A 16,605-nucleotide genomic window follows, 5' to 3' on the forward strand; every position below is an offset into this window, starting at 1 on the left:
AGAAAGTAAACCTGAAGACTGCTATTGCCTGCTTGCTAAAAATCCTAGTAATGATTTTATTTCAGAAGATTGTATGTATGCATGCATACATGCATAGAGGTAGGACAATGCACACACCTCTGTCTTGGACTTCAGTTTTGATGGCGTGGAGGCTACAGAAGAAGTTTTCAATTCATCCTTTAATTGAGAGATTTTTCCTGTTAGTTCTTTCAAGGTCTTCATTATTTCTGCCCTCTCCTCTGGTTTCGTGGCCTTATTTTTCTCCAGCTTAGATATCAACATCTATATAATGTTAAAAAAAACCCCAACTGAGTAAGGAGATACAATTTAGACAAGCAACCACATTGAATAATTTTGGTGCCCACTGGAATCAGAATGCAACAGCTGGAATACATTCCAGACTTACCTTTTGGCATTCTATTTGTTTTTCTAACATCTCCTGCTTCTTTTTTCTCATATCTTGTTGTAGCTTCATTGCCTCCTAAGTGAGAAGGACATACTTTCAGTCAGTTATTGGGCATATACAAGTTACTATGATTAGAAAGAACTAGATTAAAATCACACTACTTTTTCTTGGCTGAGATCTAGAGTAACATCCATTAAGCATTAGATTTGTCCTGCAGTGACACACAATACTACACTGGACGGGGGATGGATTCAATAAGTCTTTCATCTAGAAGTTTCTGATTATCCCATATATAGCCAAGAAAGCCAATAATAATAACTTTTCTAACACTCCTCCTGCCAACTGCTCAGGTGTTATACTTTTTCTTTTAAAAATAATAAAAATGAAAGCTCTAATGAAGATTAAAGGTGTGTGTGCTGCACAAACGTAAAGAGGCTCTGATCCTGATTCACTATATCACAGTAACACTAAATGCCCCAAGCTAATGCTGCAACATGCACACAAAACAAGGGACAGCACAGACCACTTAAATGAAAACATTTGTCTCTCCCAATTCCCCTTCATCTTTTTACAGACACTTTCTCGGTCAAGTAGGATAAATTTAAGTGCCTGAGAACTTTAGAGATAGAGGAAACATCCTCTGATACAGAACACATCAGCCACACAATAGAGCATTTCCAGTAAAGACAAAAAGATATAATACACTTGACACCATACGCTCCCTTTACTGCAAGGGGGAACAACTATTGAAAGCCACTGGGCCCACCAGGAAGAGGAAAGTGGCCAAAAGGGCTGCTCCTGACCCTGCTTAGCCACACTGCCTCTCTGCAAGATATCCAGACAGCCCACAGGCTGTACTGAAAACAAAAAAGTGGGATCACTGTAAGAGGCAAGTTGTCTCAGAACTGATCACTGCTCTACAGGAAAAGTTGGAGTTAAAGCTATGTGACCAGGTGTATTAGGCCCGGAGGCCCCCTGCTGGAGACCTCACAGTCCTACCACAACCTATCCAAAAAAGAGTAGAAGAGGATTGTCCTCCAAGCTACTTAGGGTATGTCTACACTACAGGATTAATCCGAATTTAGATAATTCGAATTTGGGAAACAGGTTGTATAAATTCGATTGTGCGCGGCCACACTAAGCACCTTAATTCGGTTTTTAACCACATTAATTCGGTGGTGTGCGGCCACACTACCCCATTAATTTAAACACAGTAATTCGGTGGTGTGCGTCCACACTAACCCTAATTCGAATTAACAAAATCGATTTAGGCTCTACTCCGTTCGTCGAGGTGGAGTACAGAAATCGATTTAAAGGGCCCTTTAATTCGAATTAACTGGCTCTGTAGTGTGGACGGGTGAAGGGTTAATTCGGATTAACGCTGCTAAATCCGAATTAATCCCGTAGTGTAGACCAGGCCTTAGAGAGGCTGCAAGGATCAGCCAACCAGGGCCCAGAAGACTCATATAAAAGGAACTACAGAGCCAGAGTGAGTTCAGTCTGCTGGCAGGGACTGGGGGAGCAGGGAAAGTGCTCCTGGCTGGCTGCTGGGACACGAGTAAGACAAGGGCCACAGGGAAGTGGCCCAGAGAAATACAGTAAGTTAAAGGGATGCGGCTGCTACTTAGAGTGTCCATGGGTTAGGACCTGGAGTAGTGGGCGAGCCCGGGTCCCCCCCAACAGCCACTGGGGAAGTAGCTAAGCCCCGAGCAAGAGTTTAAACAGGCCCAGTGAAGGGCTGCATTTGGAATGGTGTTACCATGACCAGAAGGGGCCGAACTGAGACTAAGGCCACGTCTACACTACCCGCCGGATTGGCGGTTAGTAATCGATCTATCGGGGATCCATTTATCTAGATGAGACGCGATAAATTGATCCCCGAATCGATGCCCGTACTCCACCTCGGCAGGAGGAGTAAGCGGAGTCGATGGGGGAGCCGCGGTCGACTTGCTGCTGTGAGGACGGCCAGGTAAGTCGAACTAAGATACTTCAACTTCAGCTACGCGAATAGCATAGCTGAAGTTGTGTATCTTAGATCGATCCCCCTCCCCCCCAGTGCAGACCAGTCCTGACTCTGCTGGAGAGCTGGGGGTCAGTGAACTGAGTTCAAGAAAAGTGGCTGAGTTGGAGAGCTGGAGTCACTGAGGACTCAAGAGAAGGCAAAAGTCGCTAGGGAGGAAGCCCTGGGGGCACTGCTCCACTCCAGAGCAGGAATCTTTGCAAGGTAGTCCGACCCCAATTTAGGGTACCATGATGAGCCCTGTTGGATGGACTGACTAAGGACTAAGCCTGGAGAAGGCTGCAGGACTTTGAGGGCTTTGAGATAGGCTCTGTAGAACTGTACATCCCAAAAGGTGTGTGTGTGTGTTTTCGCACACGGACTGTGTGTGATTTGGCCGGAGAGCTGAGTCACTGGAGACCTGCCTGACAAGCACAGTGGCTGACAGTGGGCACTGTAAGTGGAGAACTTGAGAAAAAACTGCAGGCACACGCACTCAACCAGGGGCACAGTGACGTAAGAGGTAATTTCTTTACAAGGATCTTGACTTCTAGAATATCCAAACAACATATATACAATTACCTGTTTCTTTTTAAGGGCCTCTTGAACGTCATGGGATTTAGATCCTGTGCCAGATTTCACAGATGTCTTTAAGTTTGGGGAATTGTACACCATTTTTGTATGGCTTGTAGAAGTAGGAAATGTCTGAAATAATAGAACACTAAAATGACTTAGGTTAAAGATGTCTTTTTAAAAAAAAAAAAAAAAGCTATTTGGTATTTAGGTGATGCATTACAACTTAATATAGAGAGACAAGGTGGGTGAAGTAATATCTTTTATTGGACAAGCTCAAAAACTTGTCTCTTACCAACAGAAGTTGGTCCAATAAAAGATACTACCTTGCCCACCTTGCCTCTTTAATATCCTGTGAGCAACACAGTACAATTACACTGCAAACTTATTGATTCCCGTATGCATGCGTATGTATTAACAGCATAATTCTGCCCAGAAGAGTAAAGCCTGAATGCTTGTCAAAGGCATTTGACAAAAGAAAACCTCTCCCTTACTAAAGTTCTTATTTGGAGAATAATACAGGGAAAGATAAGAGCCAGTGAGGCCATAAGCTAATGCTGCCAGTTACACAAACCACATCAGGATCAAATTTATCTCTGCTAACCACTATGGAGACTAAGTGTATTACTTCTGCATTCTATACAGGTTAGCATTCACACGCCAACAATATTATGCTTTCTGCTCAGAATTTTAGAAACGTGATTCCCATTAAAAGAGCAATAGTTGTTCAGCCTAAACCTTGCACGATTCTTCCTTTCCACTACAAGCATATCTTTTGGTTACCAGGGCTGTTTTGCACCACAGCATCAGTGCAACTCAATCTGCATTACTCTGAACTGTATGAAGATTTATATGGTTCTATAGCAAAGTACCTATCCATGCAGATCAGTGCACATGAAGAGTAAGTTTACAGGAATAAGAAGTGAAATCTTGTCACTAGAGATCTGACTGATTATACTGAGGGATGAGATTTGTTAGCAAAGCAATACCTTTTGAATATTTATTTTTCTAATCATACCTATATTTTAAACCAAGATTCAACAATTATTTCCCACAGACATTACTCTGCAGATAGGAAATTGGAGCTACAGAGATTAAATGACTTGCTGGAGGTCACACAGAACGTTAATGAAACAACCACAAACAGAACCCACAAATCCTATTTAGTCATCCTCTGATCTAACCAATAGTGAAAATATTAAATTTTGAGATTCACAGGCACTAATCTTTGTCAAACATACCTGAGAATCCTCTGCAGTAGCACTGGACTGGTTTAACAAATGTGCTGCATCGGTCTGGTTTCCACCTGCTGCTCCAAGGCGACGTTTAACTGAAACCTTATTAAGGACATAGGCACCCGATGCCAGTGGTTTAGTTATCACCTGCATACGAGTACATATAAAAAGGAAAGATTATATAGTTGCATCTTTAAAGCACTATGCACTTTGAAGCATCACTGATCTTCAATGCTCTGACCAGTTTGACAAAGCAGCCTCATTTTGCATGAGGGCAGTATACCTTTGACACATTGCTATGTACCGTTGCAGCTGGAGGTTGGGCAGTCAGTGTTTGTTGTTGAAGATGAAGCTGGTGATGCAGAGATTGTGGTGGTGGCTGCTGGTGATGGTGCAGGTGTTGCTGCAGCAGTGGTGGCTGCTGCTCATTTTCCCTATGCCACAGCACCCTTATAAATCGATTGTTTAAAACTGCCTCTGTGCTGGAAATGGCCTTTCTGGCCTCATCGTTAGTTAAATACTGAATTAGAGCAGCTTCAGGATCATTCTTGAAAGCAACCTAAAACAGAAGTTCGGCATATATGAACAATTGCCACTGATTTGTATTTCACAGGAAACAAAGCATCTGAAATGTCATGTAAAACTGTATTTGACAAATGTTCGCCAGAAAGGAGGGAGCTGTATTTTTCAAGTATCGATTACACAAAAATGACACACTGATGAAGTCAAAGCCAAATGTCCTCTGACATACTTTACACAGCACAGACAATAGGTTTTATGTATGTAGTAAAATACACTACCATTGTGTTATCTGCTATCATCACTATTAAATATTCACTATGAAGTGAGACAGAAACAACCATTGCTGCTCCTATCACAGCTGTGCTCTGCATCCCCAGTTCTTCCTTTTAAAGCGCCTGTGGAAGGGCAGGGTTCGAATCCATACAAGACTAAATATCCACTGTATTAGGCATTTGGGTTACAGAAGCAAGGAGAATTCCGCCCAAAGGCCCAACAAAGTCACTACAATGCAAGCCACAAAGGTTTGCTCCATTTTTAGGAGAAAAGCCTCCTAATTCCATGTGATACATTGAGGAAAAAAAATGTTTTATTCAATGTCAGTATCAAAGACCAATTTTATTTTCCAGTATGAAAAAGGTAATTACATTTTTTAAATGCACTATTTTGGAGGAAGGTAGACTACTACCAATAGAGCAAGTCATTCTTAATAGAGAAAGCTAGATAGTTTTGGACTAAAAATGTCTTTACTCATATCAAACTCAAAACACAGGTAGATTTTCATAGGTCCCACTTTTTATTCTGTTTTCTTATCAAAGGCCTAAAGGAAGCCAAGCTACTTTCCCAGCCAAACAGTGGGAAACAGTTGACTAAGATTTTAGCCATAGAACTAGAAATATTTTGTTTATATAGTTCCATTCCAGACAATCCCAAGCACCATCACCTGAATTGCAGTCACCTCTGTGGTGGAAAATGGCAGTAAATTGCTACTCAGAGACTTTTGGTGAAAGATGCTTGGATAAAGCCCTGTCCTTATGAGAAATACTATGGGATCTTCAATTCCCATACAAAAACAGGAAGTATTTTTGTTTACCAGGTCTCTTCCAAAAATCAAGTGTAGGGTGCTCAGTGAATGTTGGGGTTTCAGACCCGATGCTTCACCCCCTTGCTTCACCCCCAGCTTTGAGAGTTTAAAATGCACCTGTGCAGCTAGAAGCTACTGTATTAATTTTTAACAGAGTGGAGACAGTAATGCAGAGTGGACCAGGCACAAGAGGCTTCTGATTCAGTCCTTTGCCCTCCCCACTAACTACCCTGATTTCCCAAATGATACAGTATGGTTTTTTGACAAAGTTATTGAAGAGAGACATCCGAAAAAAATAATCTTGATTTTACCTGAATGTTAACAATAGTTCCAAATTTGCTGAAATGTTCATTGAGTCGTGTAATATTATTCAACTCAGGTGGGATTTTTCGAACTTCCAGCTTGGTGTTAGTGTACTGATTCTTTTTCAGAAATCCTGGTTTATTCTGGTTATTGGCTTGCCTAGAAAAAGCAAGAGTGAGATAACATTTATGGGAAACATATTGCATATTAACTACTTAATAGCCTACTGTTCATTACTTAGGTTTATCCTTCTATAATAAGGGTAGATGACAAACTCAAGATTTAATGAGACTGTGGTATATGTAGCATTTAACATCTGTATTCTCAAATGGCAGGAGCCTGTTCACTAAGCCCCAGAGTCTTTTGAGAGCGCTCTGGCTCAGACAATTATATTCAGAACACTGAAAGAAATCCATTTTACATTACTGATTAGTCAGCTGCATTTAGATAATCTCATCGTCCCTTATGGCCTTATACTCTGACTTATTAGTTCTTACTTTCCCATCCAGGGTTTCTTTACAGGTGGGCCTTCCATACTACTTGGAGGTCTTTTCCTGTTGTCTGGCTCAAGCACCACTCTGGTTACATTGCTGCTGTTATTTGCAATGGAAATGGGAGTTTCAGTCTGGATGATAATGTTGGCCGCTGGAGGAAAAAGAAGCATATTATTTAACGTGCTCTAACCGAGACATCCCCATAATTAGCATTTAAAGTTTAAAAAGCAGGCTTTTGTTTAAAGAAAAGCACAAGTATACATACTACAGATGGGTATGTTCAGCTGTTAATAATAAAAATCAAAGGTTTTGACAAGCTGATCAATCTTGTTTATGGAATTACTTCAGGGAATGGAAGTAAGTAGCTTAACAATAAGCTGAGTAGTGGAGGGTAAGAATCTCTCTTAAAAATGACTTTGGACAAGCACCATATTAAAATTAGAGAAAAACCCTCAAATTAAACTTCACACTTTAATTTCCAAAGTAAGCGTCAGCCTATTTAACTCATTTAAGAAAGTATGAAAGCCTTAAGAAAGCCACAAATATAGGCTGAAGCCTATCTGTTCAGACTACAATTAACATTTTTTAGCATGACTTTCTTTCTTGGGCTGAAGATCAAGACAGAGGTGAGAGGCTGCAGAAGTGCTGGGAAGCTGCAGTTTAGAACTGGATACAATTAAGAGAACTAGGGAGGTGAGGAATATTTGCCTAGTACTTGCTTGCATCCTGCTTAGATGCTGCTATTGCCATTAGTCTTTCACTTCCCACATGCCAAATACTCATTCCCCTAAAAAGAAGCTTGCTTAACTGTACATCATTTTATACGGTTTGTATAAGTACCAGAGACTTTGGTAACACTAGTTACACTGGTGAGAATGAAGGGTACAGGATGCACAGATTTTTTCATTTTAAATATAAAAACAGCTTCCAAAGTAAGTGCACCTCTCTTAGCCTTGAAAAACTAGAATAGAAGGGATTGAAACCAATTTGCCTATAGTGTTCTGGATTTTCCCCGTTACTGAAATGCATTCTCAGAGAGCAGTCTCTTAGAGCTTGCAGTGAAGTAAATCTTGTGTTTATGGCATCACAATCCTATGCTATGGAAATGGCATATCAGATTCCACAATAATACTTCACTATTAGATCCTCTGCCCCACCCTCCTCCACCTCTGGGAGCTTCTTTAATACTGTTCTGGGTGCCAACAATTTTTTTTTTTTTTTTTTTTTTTTTTAAGCCTTACAGGTGTTATGTGCAAGCTAACGTTTTTTTATACATGAAAATTAACCCTTCATTTAAACTACACCAGCTCAACTCAATAAATGCAATAGTTCCACACGCAAAAAGATGTAAGATTTCATGTGTGATAGTCTGTTTAAATTAAGATACCTTGCTTAAAATAAGCCAGATCCTCATGTGGCCAAGACCTGCCACAGCAGCTCCTTTGCCACCACCCTCACTTCAGCTAACACAGGGAGTATATGGAGAGAAGATGGTGTGGATGGGCATTCTTGTGCCCCTGTTGCCAGAATGAACCTTTGTTACATTAAAGCAGTGTTCAGGCTGCTTATGTTATAATGGGTACGATTTTTGGATTAGGTAGCTTAAAGCTTTTTGCCCCATCTCACCTCCCAGCTGCACTAAGAGCTTGTTGAGTGCATTTGAAAATTAGAGGGAAAGTGATTTGTATTTTGCATTAGTCTGCACAGTAGCAAATCAGGGGGTTTTTTTTGTTTTTTTTTTTTAAACTTTTAGATGATCACGTTAGCATTCAAAATTATCTTCTACTTTAATAAGAACTTTGACATTTAAAGTGTGTGAAAGTTATGCCTGAACATTAGTTCAAAGGCTCTATTGGTTTTTCTTTGTTCCAGGCTGAAACTAAGAAAAACCAAGAGATGACAGACTCAACTCTGTTCATAAGAACAGTTACAGCAGTGTCAAGATACCTTTCTTACCTCTTGGATTTGTATCCATCTCCCCAGACGTTAGGCCAATCAGATTTGGACGCTGTGTCTGTGTTCTAGTAAAGAACTGTCGGTATTGAGATCTACCAGCACTGGTAATACTAGGTGCTTCAGGGTTATAACCATCTGGCTCATACGTATCTATCAAGAGACAGAAAAAGAAATAGGAGGGATTTCTGAATAATTCCAAAATTCCAGGTTAGTTGCCTTGAGGAAGATGATTTGAATGTAACACGTCTGATGTACTACACTGAGCACATAGCCCTTGTCTCAAGGAAAAGAAATTGCAAAATAGCATTCAGCTATATCATCCTGAAGGTCATCTCCCTACCCACCATGACCTGCAAAACCATGCCGAGGTCCAAGAATTAGAGCCTGGTTTGGGTGGGGAGAAGAGATGGGAGCAAAACAGGGCATAGAAATACACGTAGCCTGCAATCTAAAACACTTGAGTAATATTATTGAACTCTGTAGTAAACCCGTGTTCTACTTAGTTTGTCACTGTTGCTAGTTTGAGGTGTGTGAATACTTCAACCTTTTTCATGCTGGTCCTCAATTCAGAAATGAAGGAAGATTTAAGCCATGTAGGTTATTTTTAATAAATATGCCAGGCAGTAGGGTTTCCTTATGGCACTCTTCACTAAATCTAATTATATTCCAGTGCCTGAGGGGAAGCAAAGCAGACACCCATGTATTTTGCAGGGCAGGGTGGGTAGGGAGACGGACCTTCAGGATGATATAGCTGAACTCTGTTGTACAATCTCTTTTCCTTGAGAAAAGGGCTATGTGCTCAGTGTAGTACGTAAGACATGTTCTACATTCAAATAATTCTAAGCTGAAATACCGGGCAATCATTTGATCAAAAATATTTACCCACTAAATGAGCCAACAAACAGAATTTAGCTATCTGACTCCAAGACCGGAAAGAAGAACTCTGTGTAAGGTTGAAAGCTTGTCTCTCTCACAACAGAAGTTGGTCCAACACAAGATATTACCTCACCGACCTTGTCTCTCCAATTAGACATTAAGGATCACAGTAATCAAAAGGGATAAAGTAGGGCTGTTGATTAATTGCAGTTAACTCAAAAAATTAATTGCGATTAACTGCAGTTTGAATCGCACTGTTAAACAATACCAATTGAAATTTATTAAATATGTTGGATATTTTTCTACATTTTCATATATATTGTATTCTGTTTTGTAACTGAAATCAAAGTGTATATTTTTTATTACAAATATTTGCACTGTAAAAATGATAAAAGAAATAGTATTTTTCAACTCATCTCATACAAGTACTGTAGTGCCATCTCTTTGTCATGAAAGTGCAACTTACAAATGTAGATTTTTTGTGTTACATAACTGCACTCAAAAATAAAACAATGTAAAACTTCAGAGCCTACAAGTCCACTCAGTCCTACTTCTTGTTCAATCAATCCCTCAGACAAACAAATTTGTTGATATTTACAGGAGATAATGCTGCCCTCTTCTTATTTACAATGTCACCAGAAAGTGAGACCAGGCATTTGCATGGCACTTTTGTAGCTGGCATTGCAAGGTATTTACATGCCAGATATGCTAAACATTCGTATGCCCCTTCATGCTTCAGCCACCATTCCAGAGGACATTCTTCCATGCTTATGACGTTTGTTAAAAAAAGAATGCGTTAATTAAATTTGTGATTGAACTCTTTGGGGGAGTATTGTATGCCCCTTGCTCTGTTTTACCCGCCTTCTGCCATATATTTCATGTTATAGAAGTCTCGGATGATGACCAAGCACATGTTGTTCATTTTAAGAACACTTTCACGGCAGATCTGACAAAACGCAAAGAAGGTACCAATGTGAGATTTCTAAAGATAGCTACCGCACTTGACCCAAGGTTTAAGAATCTGAAGTGCCTTCCTAAATCTGAGAGGGACGAGAGGTATTGAGCATGCTTTCAGAAGTCTTAAAAGAGCAACACTCCAATGTGGAAACTACAGAACTCGAATCATCAAAAAAGAAAATCAACCTTCTTCTGGTGGCATCTGATTCAGATAATGAAAATGAACATACGTCAGTCCACACTGCTTTGGACTGTTATCGAGCAGAACCCGTCATCAGCATGGACGCACGTCCCTGGAATGGTGGTTGAAGCATGAAGGGACATATCAATCTTTAGCGCATCTGGCACAAATATCTTGCAACGCTGGCTACAACTGTGCCACGAGAACGCCTGTTCTCACTTTCAGGTGACATTGTAAACCAGAAGCAGGCAGCATTATTTCCTGCAAATGTAAACAAACTTGTTTGTCTGAACAAGAAGTAGGACTGAGTGGACTTGCAGACTCTAAAATTTCACATTGTTTAATTTTTGAATGCAGTTTTTTTTACATAATTCTATAAATGATATTCTATTATTGTTTAACAGGGCGATTTATCCTAGGTCTGACAGCGATTAAGATCCAAGAACACAAGAGAAGCTAGGTTGGAGAAACAGAGCAAGTGTGGGTTCTTTCTAAATGGCACATCAAGGATGTCTCATTCTGTCAAACGTGTAAGGAAAAAAACCCACACAAAACCCGGAGTTGTTAAAATTTGTGAAAAGCCTCCAAGTAAATCCTGCATGGCCTGGAAGGGGAATGACTGAATAGAGAGATTCATCTGACGCCAAGTATCAAAAATCCACCAAACCAGCCTTTCACATTGCCAAGAGGCCATTGAAGTTTCCCCAATACATACTGTAAGTTTTAAAATGTATTCTTTCAGAAAAAGCAAGAGTGATAAATGCTTGATCTTGGATATTTTTTAAAAGCAGTTTAGCTATGGATTCTGCTGAGGACTTCCATTAAGCATATGTAAATTGTCCTCTAGTTGCTCCTTTGTTGTATCCCATCTGATTGCAAGGGCACAGTCACTGAATGTTCCGATGGCAACAGTGAGAATTTAAGAGAATTTATGTAGTGTCAAAGCATCAGTAACATCCTAAGAATTAAGACAGATTAATCAATCACAAAGAAAAACCCTGCAATTGAAGGACAATCATGTGGGGACAACATGGACTGGAAGTATTTGGGATAAATGAACAAAGATTTCAGCAAGATAACTGAGTGAGCTAAAGCAACACTGCTCTTCAGAACAAGGAAAACAGAAATGCCAATCGACTTTTCATTACAGGCAACAGTAGTGTAGCACTAAAGATATTGTTGGATTTAAGTTAACCATTTAAGGTTATCCAGTGACCAGACAGATATATTCAGTTACTGCTTTCAATTATGTTTTATATAAAATCTTCATTTTCCATAGTAAAGAGGGACACATTCATCTTTTGGATAATTACAATGAAGTCGCAACATAAACACAAAGTCTTATCTTGATAGCTTGCTTTTCTGGTAACAACATACTTGGAGGTGCAGTCTATTTTGGTAGCTGCATATATATATATTTTTTAATAGAAAATTAAAAGATGTTACTGTAATCAAGAATAGATGCCTTAAAACTGGCCAAAAATAAAAATAAGGCTGAGAGAATGACAAGGGGAAAAAAAAAAAAAAAAAGCTACTTAGAGGTTTAAGCGTACACAAGGTTACAAGTTTAAGTGTAAATACTGAGGATTAAGCTGATAGTTTCACATTTAAATGGAATTTCATCCAGGCATCGTCTCCTTAAAGCAGTATGACCGTGGCATAGGATCTCTGCAGCCTCAGGGAATGTGGAGGATCCTGGGGTGAACTAGATTTATTAGTCTCATCTAAAACTATCTTCTCCTCCCTCCTGCTCCCCTTTCCCCCAACAAATGGAGCATTAATCAAAGGAAAGCCACCAGACAATGTTTTTGGATTTGTATGCACTGCAAGAAAGTAAAAGTAATCACCATTTATATTATACAACATTAACAGAAGTAGTTTTAACTCTATTTTATCCCAGGCAGATTAAAAGACATTTGCTTACGTTCTGATACTGTATACAGTAGGTTCTGGGGTAAAGGAGGAGGTAGTCTTGCTCCCACTGGTGCAAGATTGGGCACCGCACTTGTCCGAGGCTGGTCACGGTTATTCATCAAACTTGACTGTGTTAAAGGTGGTCCTATAATGACAACATTAAATAGATCACTGACTTCATAGCCCTACAGATACTGAACAAGTTTGGACTGAACTGTTTGTACATTTATACTCAGCCTTTACTATAACCAAGTTTCTTGAGATTGCAATATTTTCTAATCTGAGAGCAATAAAAACATTCTGTATATGAAACGTGATTTGGGTTATTTACTCAATGATATTTTATCAGAAAGAATAAAGCTTTAAACTAAAAGGCACTCTCTCTTCCCTCGGAGACAATAACTATTATTGTTAGGGCTTACATTTGCTAGAACAGATCCTCCTTCACTTCCACCAGGGGAATAAAATCTCATTGAGAGCAAGAGATCACAATAGCGCTGTTTAGCCAGCATTTCTCAAATGTGGCCACCAGCGGCTTTTCTTGTGGCCACAGCCTTCCGGGTGGTGACTGAAGGGCGGGCGCAAAGCAGTGACCCTCCCCTGGAGTCACAGACAGCTGGTGTGAGTTCCCCATCTTCTCCATGGCGGTGGGGTTCAGGCTTCCAGCTTCACCCCTGCGGGGTGGCGGGTTCTGGCCATGCAGCAGTGGGCTTTGGCCTTGGGCTGTCCCCCAGCCCCTCGTGCACCACCCCCAGTCCTCGCTGGATCCTCCGGCCACTCACCCATCCACTACATCACCCCCAGCTCCCAGTGCCTCCCTACCCACATCCCCATCCAAGGCTTAATTTGTCTCCCGGCTTGCCAGGGCTGAGTAAGTCTGCTGTGAAAAGTGATATTTGCATGTTTGTTAATATCACTTCTCACAGCCTCCCAGCTAGCTTAACACCACAAAACAAAACAAAAAAGACAAGAACATGCAAATCACCTTATTTGTGTTTCTATTCTGTTTAGGTCCAGTAAAGGATAGAGACAACTGTATGCTATTTTTATTATTGAGCTTGCAAAAAAACCTTGCATAAATAAATTACTATGATTTGGACGTGTACATGTGCATATATATTAATTTTTCCTAAAGTTAATTAAGTATTTTAGGAAAAATTATCATAGTGGCCACCACACTCTGAGGCCACCAAAAATTTTGTTGTGAGAACCCCGGGTTTAGACTACAGGTCTAAAAGAAGAACTGCAAGGACAAGAATTAACCCTTTTGTGGACAGAAGCATTTTTGTGTTCAACCTCAGAGTTATTTTACTATGTTCTTTTCTACTTACTTAAGTCCAGTACAAAACTGAGAACAGCTTTGATTTTTTATTTATATTTTAAGGGTCCACAGAACAGTGGCTTAATCATGATATGAATCCAATTAATAAGGTTTCAACCATGATCAGACAGCTCTATAGTTTGTTTTCTATTGAGAAAAAAAAAAATGGTGGTAAGCAGCTCCAAGTAGTTTTTCTGCTGTTCGTTTTTTTTTTTTTTTTTTTTTTTTTGTGGGGTGGGGGGGGGGGGGTGAGGAGGATGTTTTTCCATATCCAGATGATTTTAATTTCATTTTCTTATATTTTTAATACAAACATAAAAGTTAAATGTATCACCACACAGTTCTTAAATCCTGAAGCCATTTCAGAAGTCTTTATAAGTTTTGCACACAAGTTGGTCAATAGCACTATTTTTGGGGGGAAGGCTAGCAAACTCAATCCTCAAAAAAAGATTGTATGAATTATTAAACCTCACATTCACACACTTTTCTGAGTATCACTTATCTGAAAAATTTACAGGAGGCCCAAATGCTGAATGCTTGGAGAGTTCTGATGGAGTATGACTATTCCTATTCCCACAACAGCTGGCTGACTAGTCCACAGAATGCCACATGTACTGTGTTGATGTAATGAATAAAACAGTGCTGGAACACAGTGTACATGTTTCCAGTATTCTGCAAAATTCTTCTCACAGGCACAATTTATGCCCCAACATTTCTCAGAACCAGCAAAATACATTGGGATATAGTAGAGAAGTGGCTAGGGAAACTCAGCCACCACTGACAAGCCAAAAAACCCTAATCAACCAGAAATGTTAGATGTGCTAGAATGCATCCTCTTTATTTTGGACATTCTACAGCTAAGAGAGGAAATTTTGAAAAATATTGTTAAGTATGATATGCTTTATTACCAAGTCTAGTAGGACAACTACAGAACTTGAAACCTCTGCCTGTAAGCTAGTTCAGTTTTGATGACAGCACACATTTTCCTTAAAATTAGTTATTTGAATATTATATGATTGGTAAGGAGTTTCAAACTAATGTGAGAATCTTTTGACTAGACTAACCTAAAAAGGTCATCTAAACTAATGGTCAGCAATAATCAGCCCCATGTATATGAATAGCTGCATCTATTCCTTTGTATTTAACATGCTTTGAGTCCTGAGTATCTACTAATCAAAGGGATATATTATACTGAATCTATAGTGAGACTTATTGGAGACTGAAGTGCTAAGTGCATGAATCTAAATGCTCAATCCTACACTGATGGATGGGGGATGGTTAGATTCCCTACCGTGTCTCTAGTTTCTATATTAGTCATTTATAGTGCTGTGAACACTACATTTTTAAAACTGCCTTCCAAGTTTCATTTTAGTAAATGTTTTGTACAGCACACAGATAGCTAAGAAGCTAGAACAATGTGTTACTTTGGGTAAATAAAAGTATTTCTTTTAACAGGAGCCAAGTAATTCATACTAGGACTACAAAATAACCTACTGCAATATTTTAACTTACTTGATACAGGAAGCACGACAGGAGGTGGTGGCCGAGGATGTATTTGTGGGCCTGGCATTCTCATATTGTGAGCTGGACCTGGCATTGGAGGCATTAGCATACCAGGAGGAGGAGGAGGGGGGAGTCCTGGGGGTGGTGGTGGAAAAGGAATCATGCTTGGCAATGAAACTTCATCTACTACTAAAGGGTCATTTCCATGATCAAATTGGCAAAGGTCGCCAAGTACACAAAATCCTCGCTCTGCAAAGACAGACAGAATTTCATTACCATTTTTCAAGAACTTCAAAAGTGATGACTATAAGATTTAATCAAGTATCACTATTTCCGTGATTTCTAAAGAACAAATAGATGCATTTAAGCAGTCCAGCATATTCTGATCTAACATTTCACACCATTAAATAAAACTTCAAACTAGAATTCCAGTTGGAATATTAGTTTAGCGTCAAAGAATCTGAACTGTTTCCACAACAGTGTACAAACTTCAACAGCGACATGGGGGATGGGTAGGTAGGGGAGACAGAATCGCCACCTGTTTTATGTCAAACCCTATAATCTTACTGAAGACTGCTACTGGCTGAAGTATTTGCGAAGGCACGCCCGTAGAATTATGAACTTAATACATTCCTGCCAGTGCCAAGAATTGTCAGATTTCAAGTAAACCACTTCCAGCAAGATTAAGTCTTATCCAAGCAAATTGCAGGCTCATATGTATCCTTACATTAAAAAGAATCTACCTACCACTTAATCTTCATTTACTGCTTGCATTTAGTGAAGAATTTAGTAGATATATTTAAAAATAAAATATGTGAGAGGTAAGAAATAAGACACTAGGGAAGAAGTTGGAGATAAAACAGTAGCTTCCTTACCATCATAATCTCGACATCGTCTTTTAGGAGGAGGGTTTCTGCCAAATGAATTGGGAACACTATGATTGTTATAATAATTTGACCAACTCTCTGTTGTGTTCTCAGGATGGTGAGCAGGTGCAATCACGGTAACAGCACTGGGAATAGACTGCGCAGAGGAATACTGTTCAGTAGAATTACTGGATGACAAAGACACTGGGTTATATGAGCTCTCCATGTCATTCCTTTCACTCTTGAATTTTGCTCTCTCTTTGTGTTCCGCTTTAAAAAAAATTAGCAAAATAAACCAGGTAAGTTTTCATGCTTTTGTTAGGTATGGAGAAATGGAATGCATAGATGGTTAGTGGACATTACACAGTAATACAAACTCACGTATTCACCATGCAGAACGTAGAATGTTTATACTGTT

The 16,605-nt window shown here is 39.6% G+C and overlaps 1 protein-coding gene across 2 annotated transcripts in view; it reads right to left on the reverse strand.

The window, feature by feature from the left end:
• RBM27 (RNA binding motif protein 27) overlaps positions 1–16,605 on the reverse strand; it is a 44,267-nt gene that overhangs the window by 17,192 nt on the left and 10,470 nt on the right. The window contains exons 6-16 of one of the 2 annotated variants that reach the window (XM_029913405.1): positions 16,197–16,457; positions 15,331–15,570; positions 12,508–12,642; positions 8,570–8,719; positions 6,617–6,764; positions 6,128–6,278; positions 4,518–4,772; positions 4,220–4,360; positions 2,988–3,110; positions 407–481; positions 118–282 (exon numbers count right to left, since the gene is read on the reverse strand). In XM_029913405.1, the coding sequence (XP_029769265.1) occupies positions 118–282; positions 407–481; positions 2,988–3,110; positions 4,220–4,360; positions 4,518–4,772; positions 6,128–6,278; positions 6,617–6,764; positions 8,570–8,719; positions 12,508–12,642; positions 15,331–15,570; positions 16,197–16,457 (1,844 nt within the window). Of the gene's footprint in view, positions 1–117; positions 283–406; positions 482–2,987; positions 3,111–4,219; positions 4,361–4,496; positions 4,773–6,127; positions 6,279–6,616; positions 6,765–8,569; positions 8,720–12,507; positions 12,643–15,330; positions 15,571–16,196; positions 16,458–16,605 lie in introns of both variants that reach the window. The other variant, XM_024199369.2, reaches the window with a different exon arrangement.

This window comes from Terrapene carolina, unplaced genomic scaffold (assembly GCF_002925995.2).
Source record: "Terrapene carolina triunguis isolate 2854851 unplaced genomic scaffold, T_m_triunguis-2.0 Scaffold629, whole genome shotgun sequence".
Lineage (NCBI taxonomy): Eukaryota > Metazoa > Chordata > Testudines > Emydidae > Terrapene > Terrapene triunguis.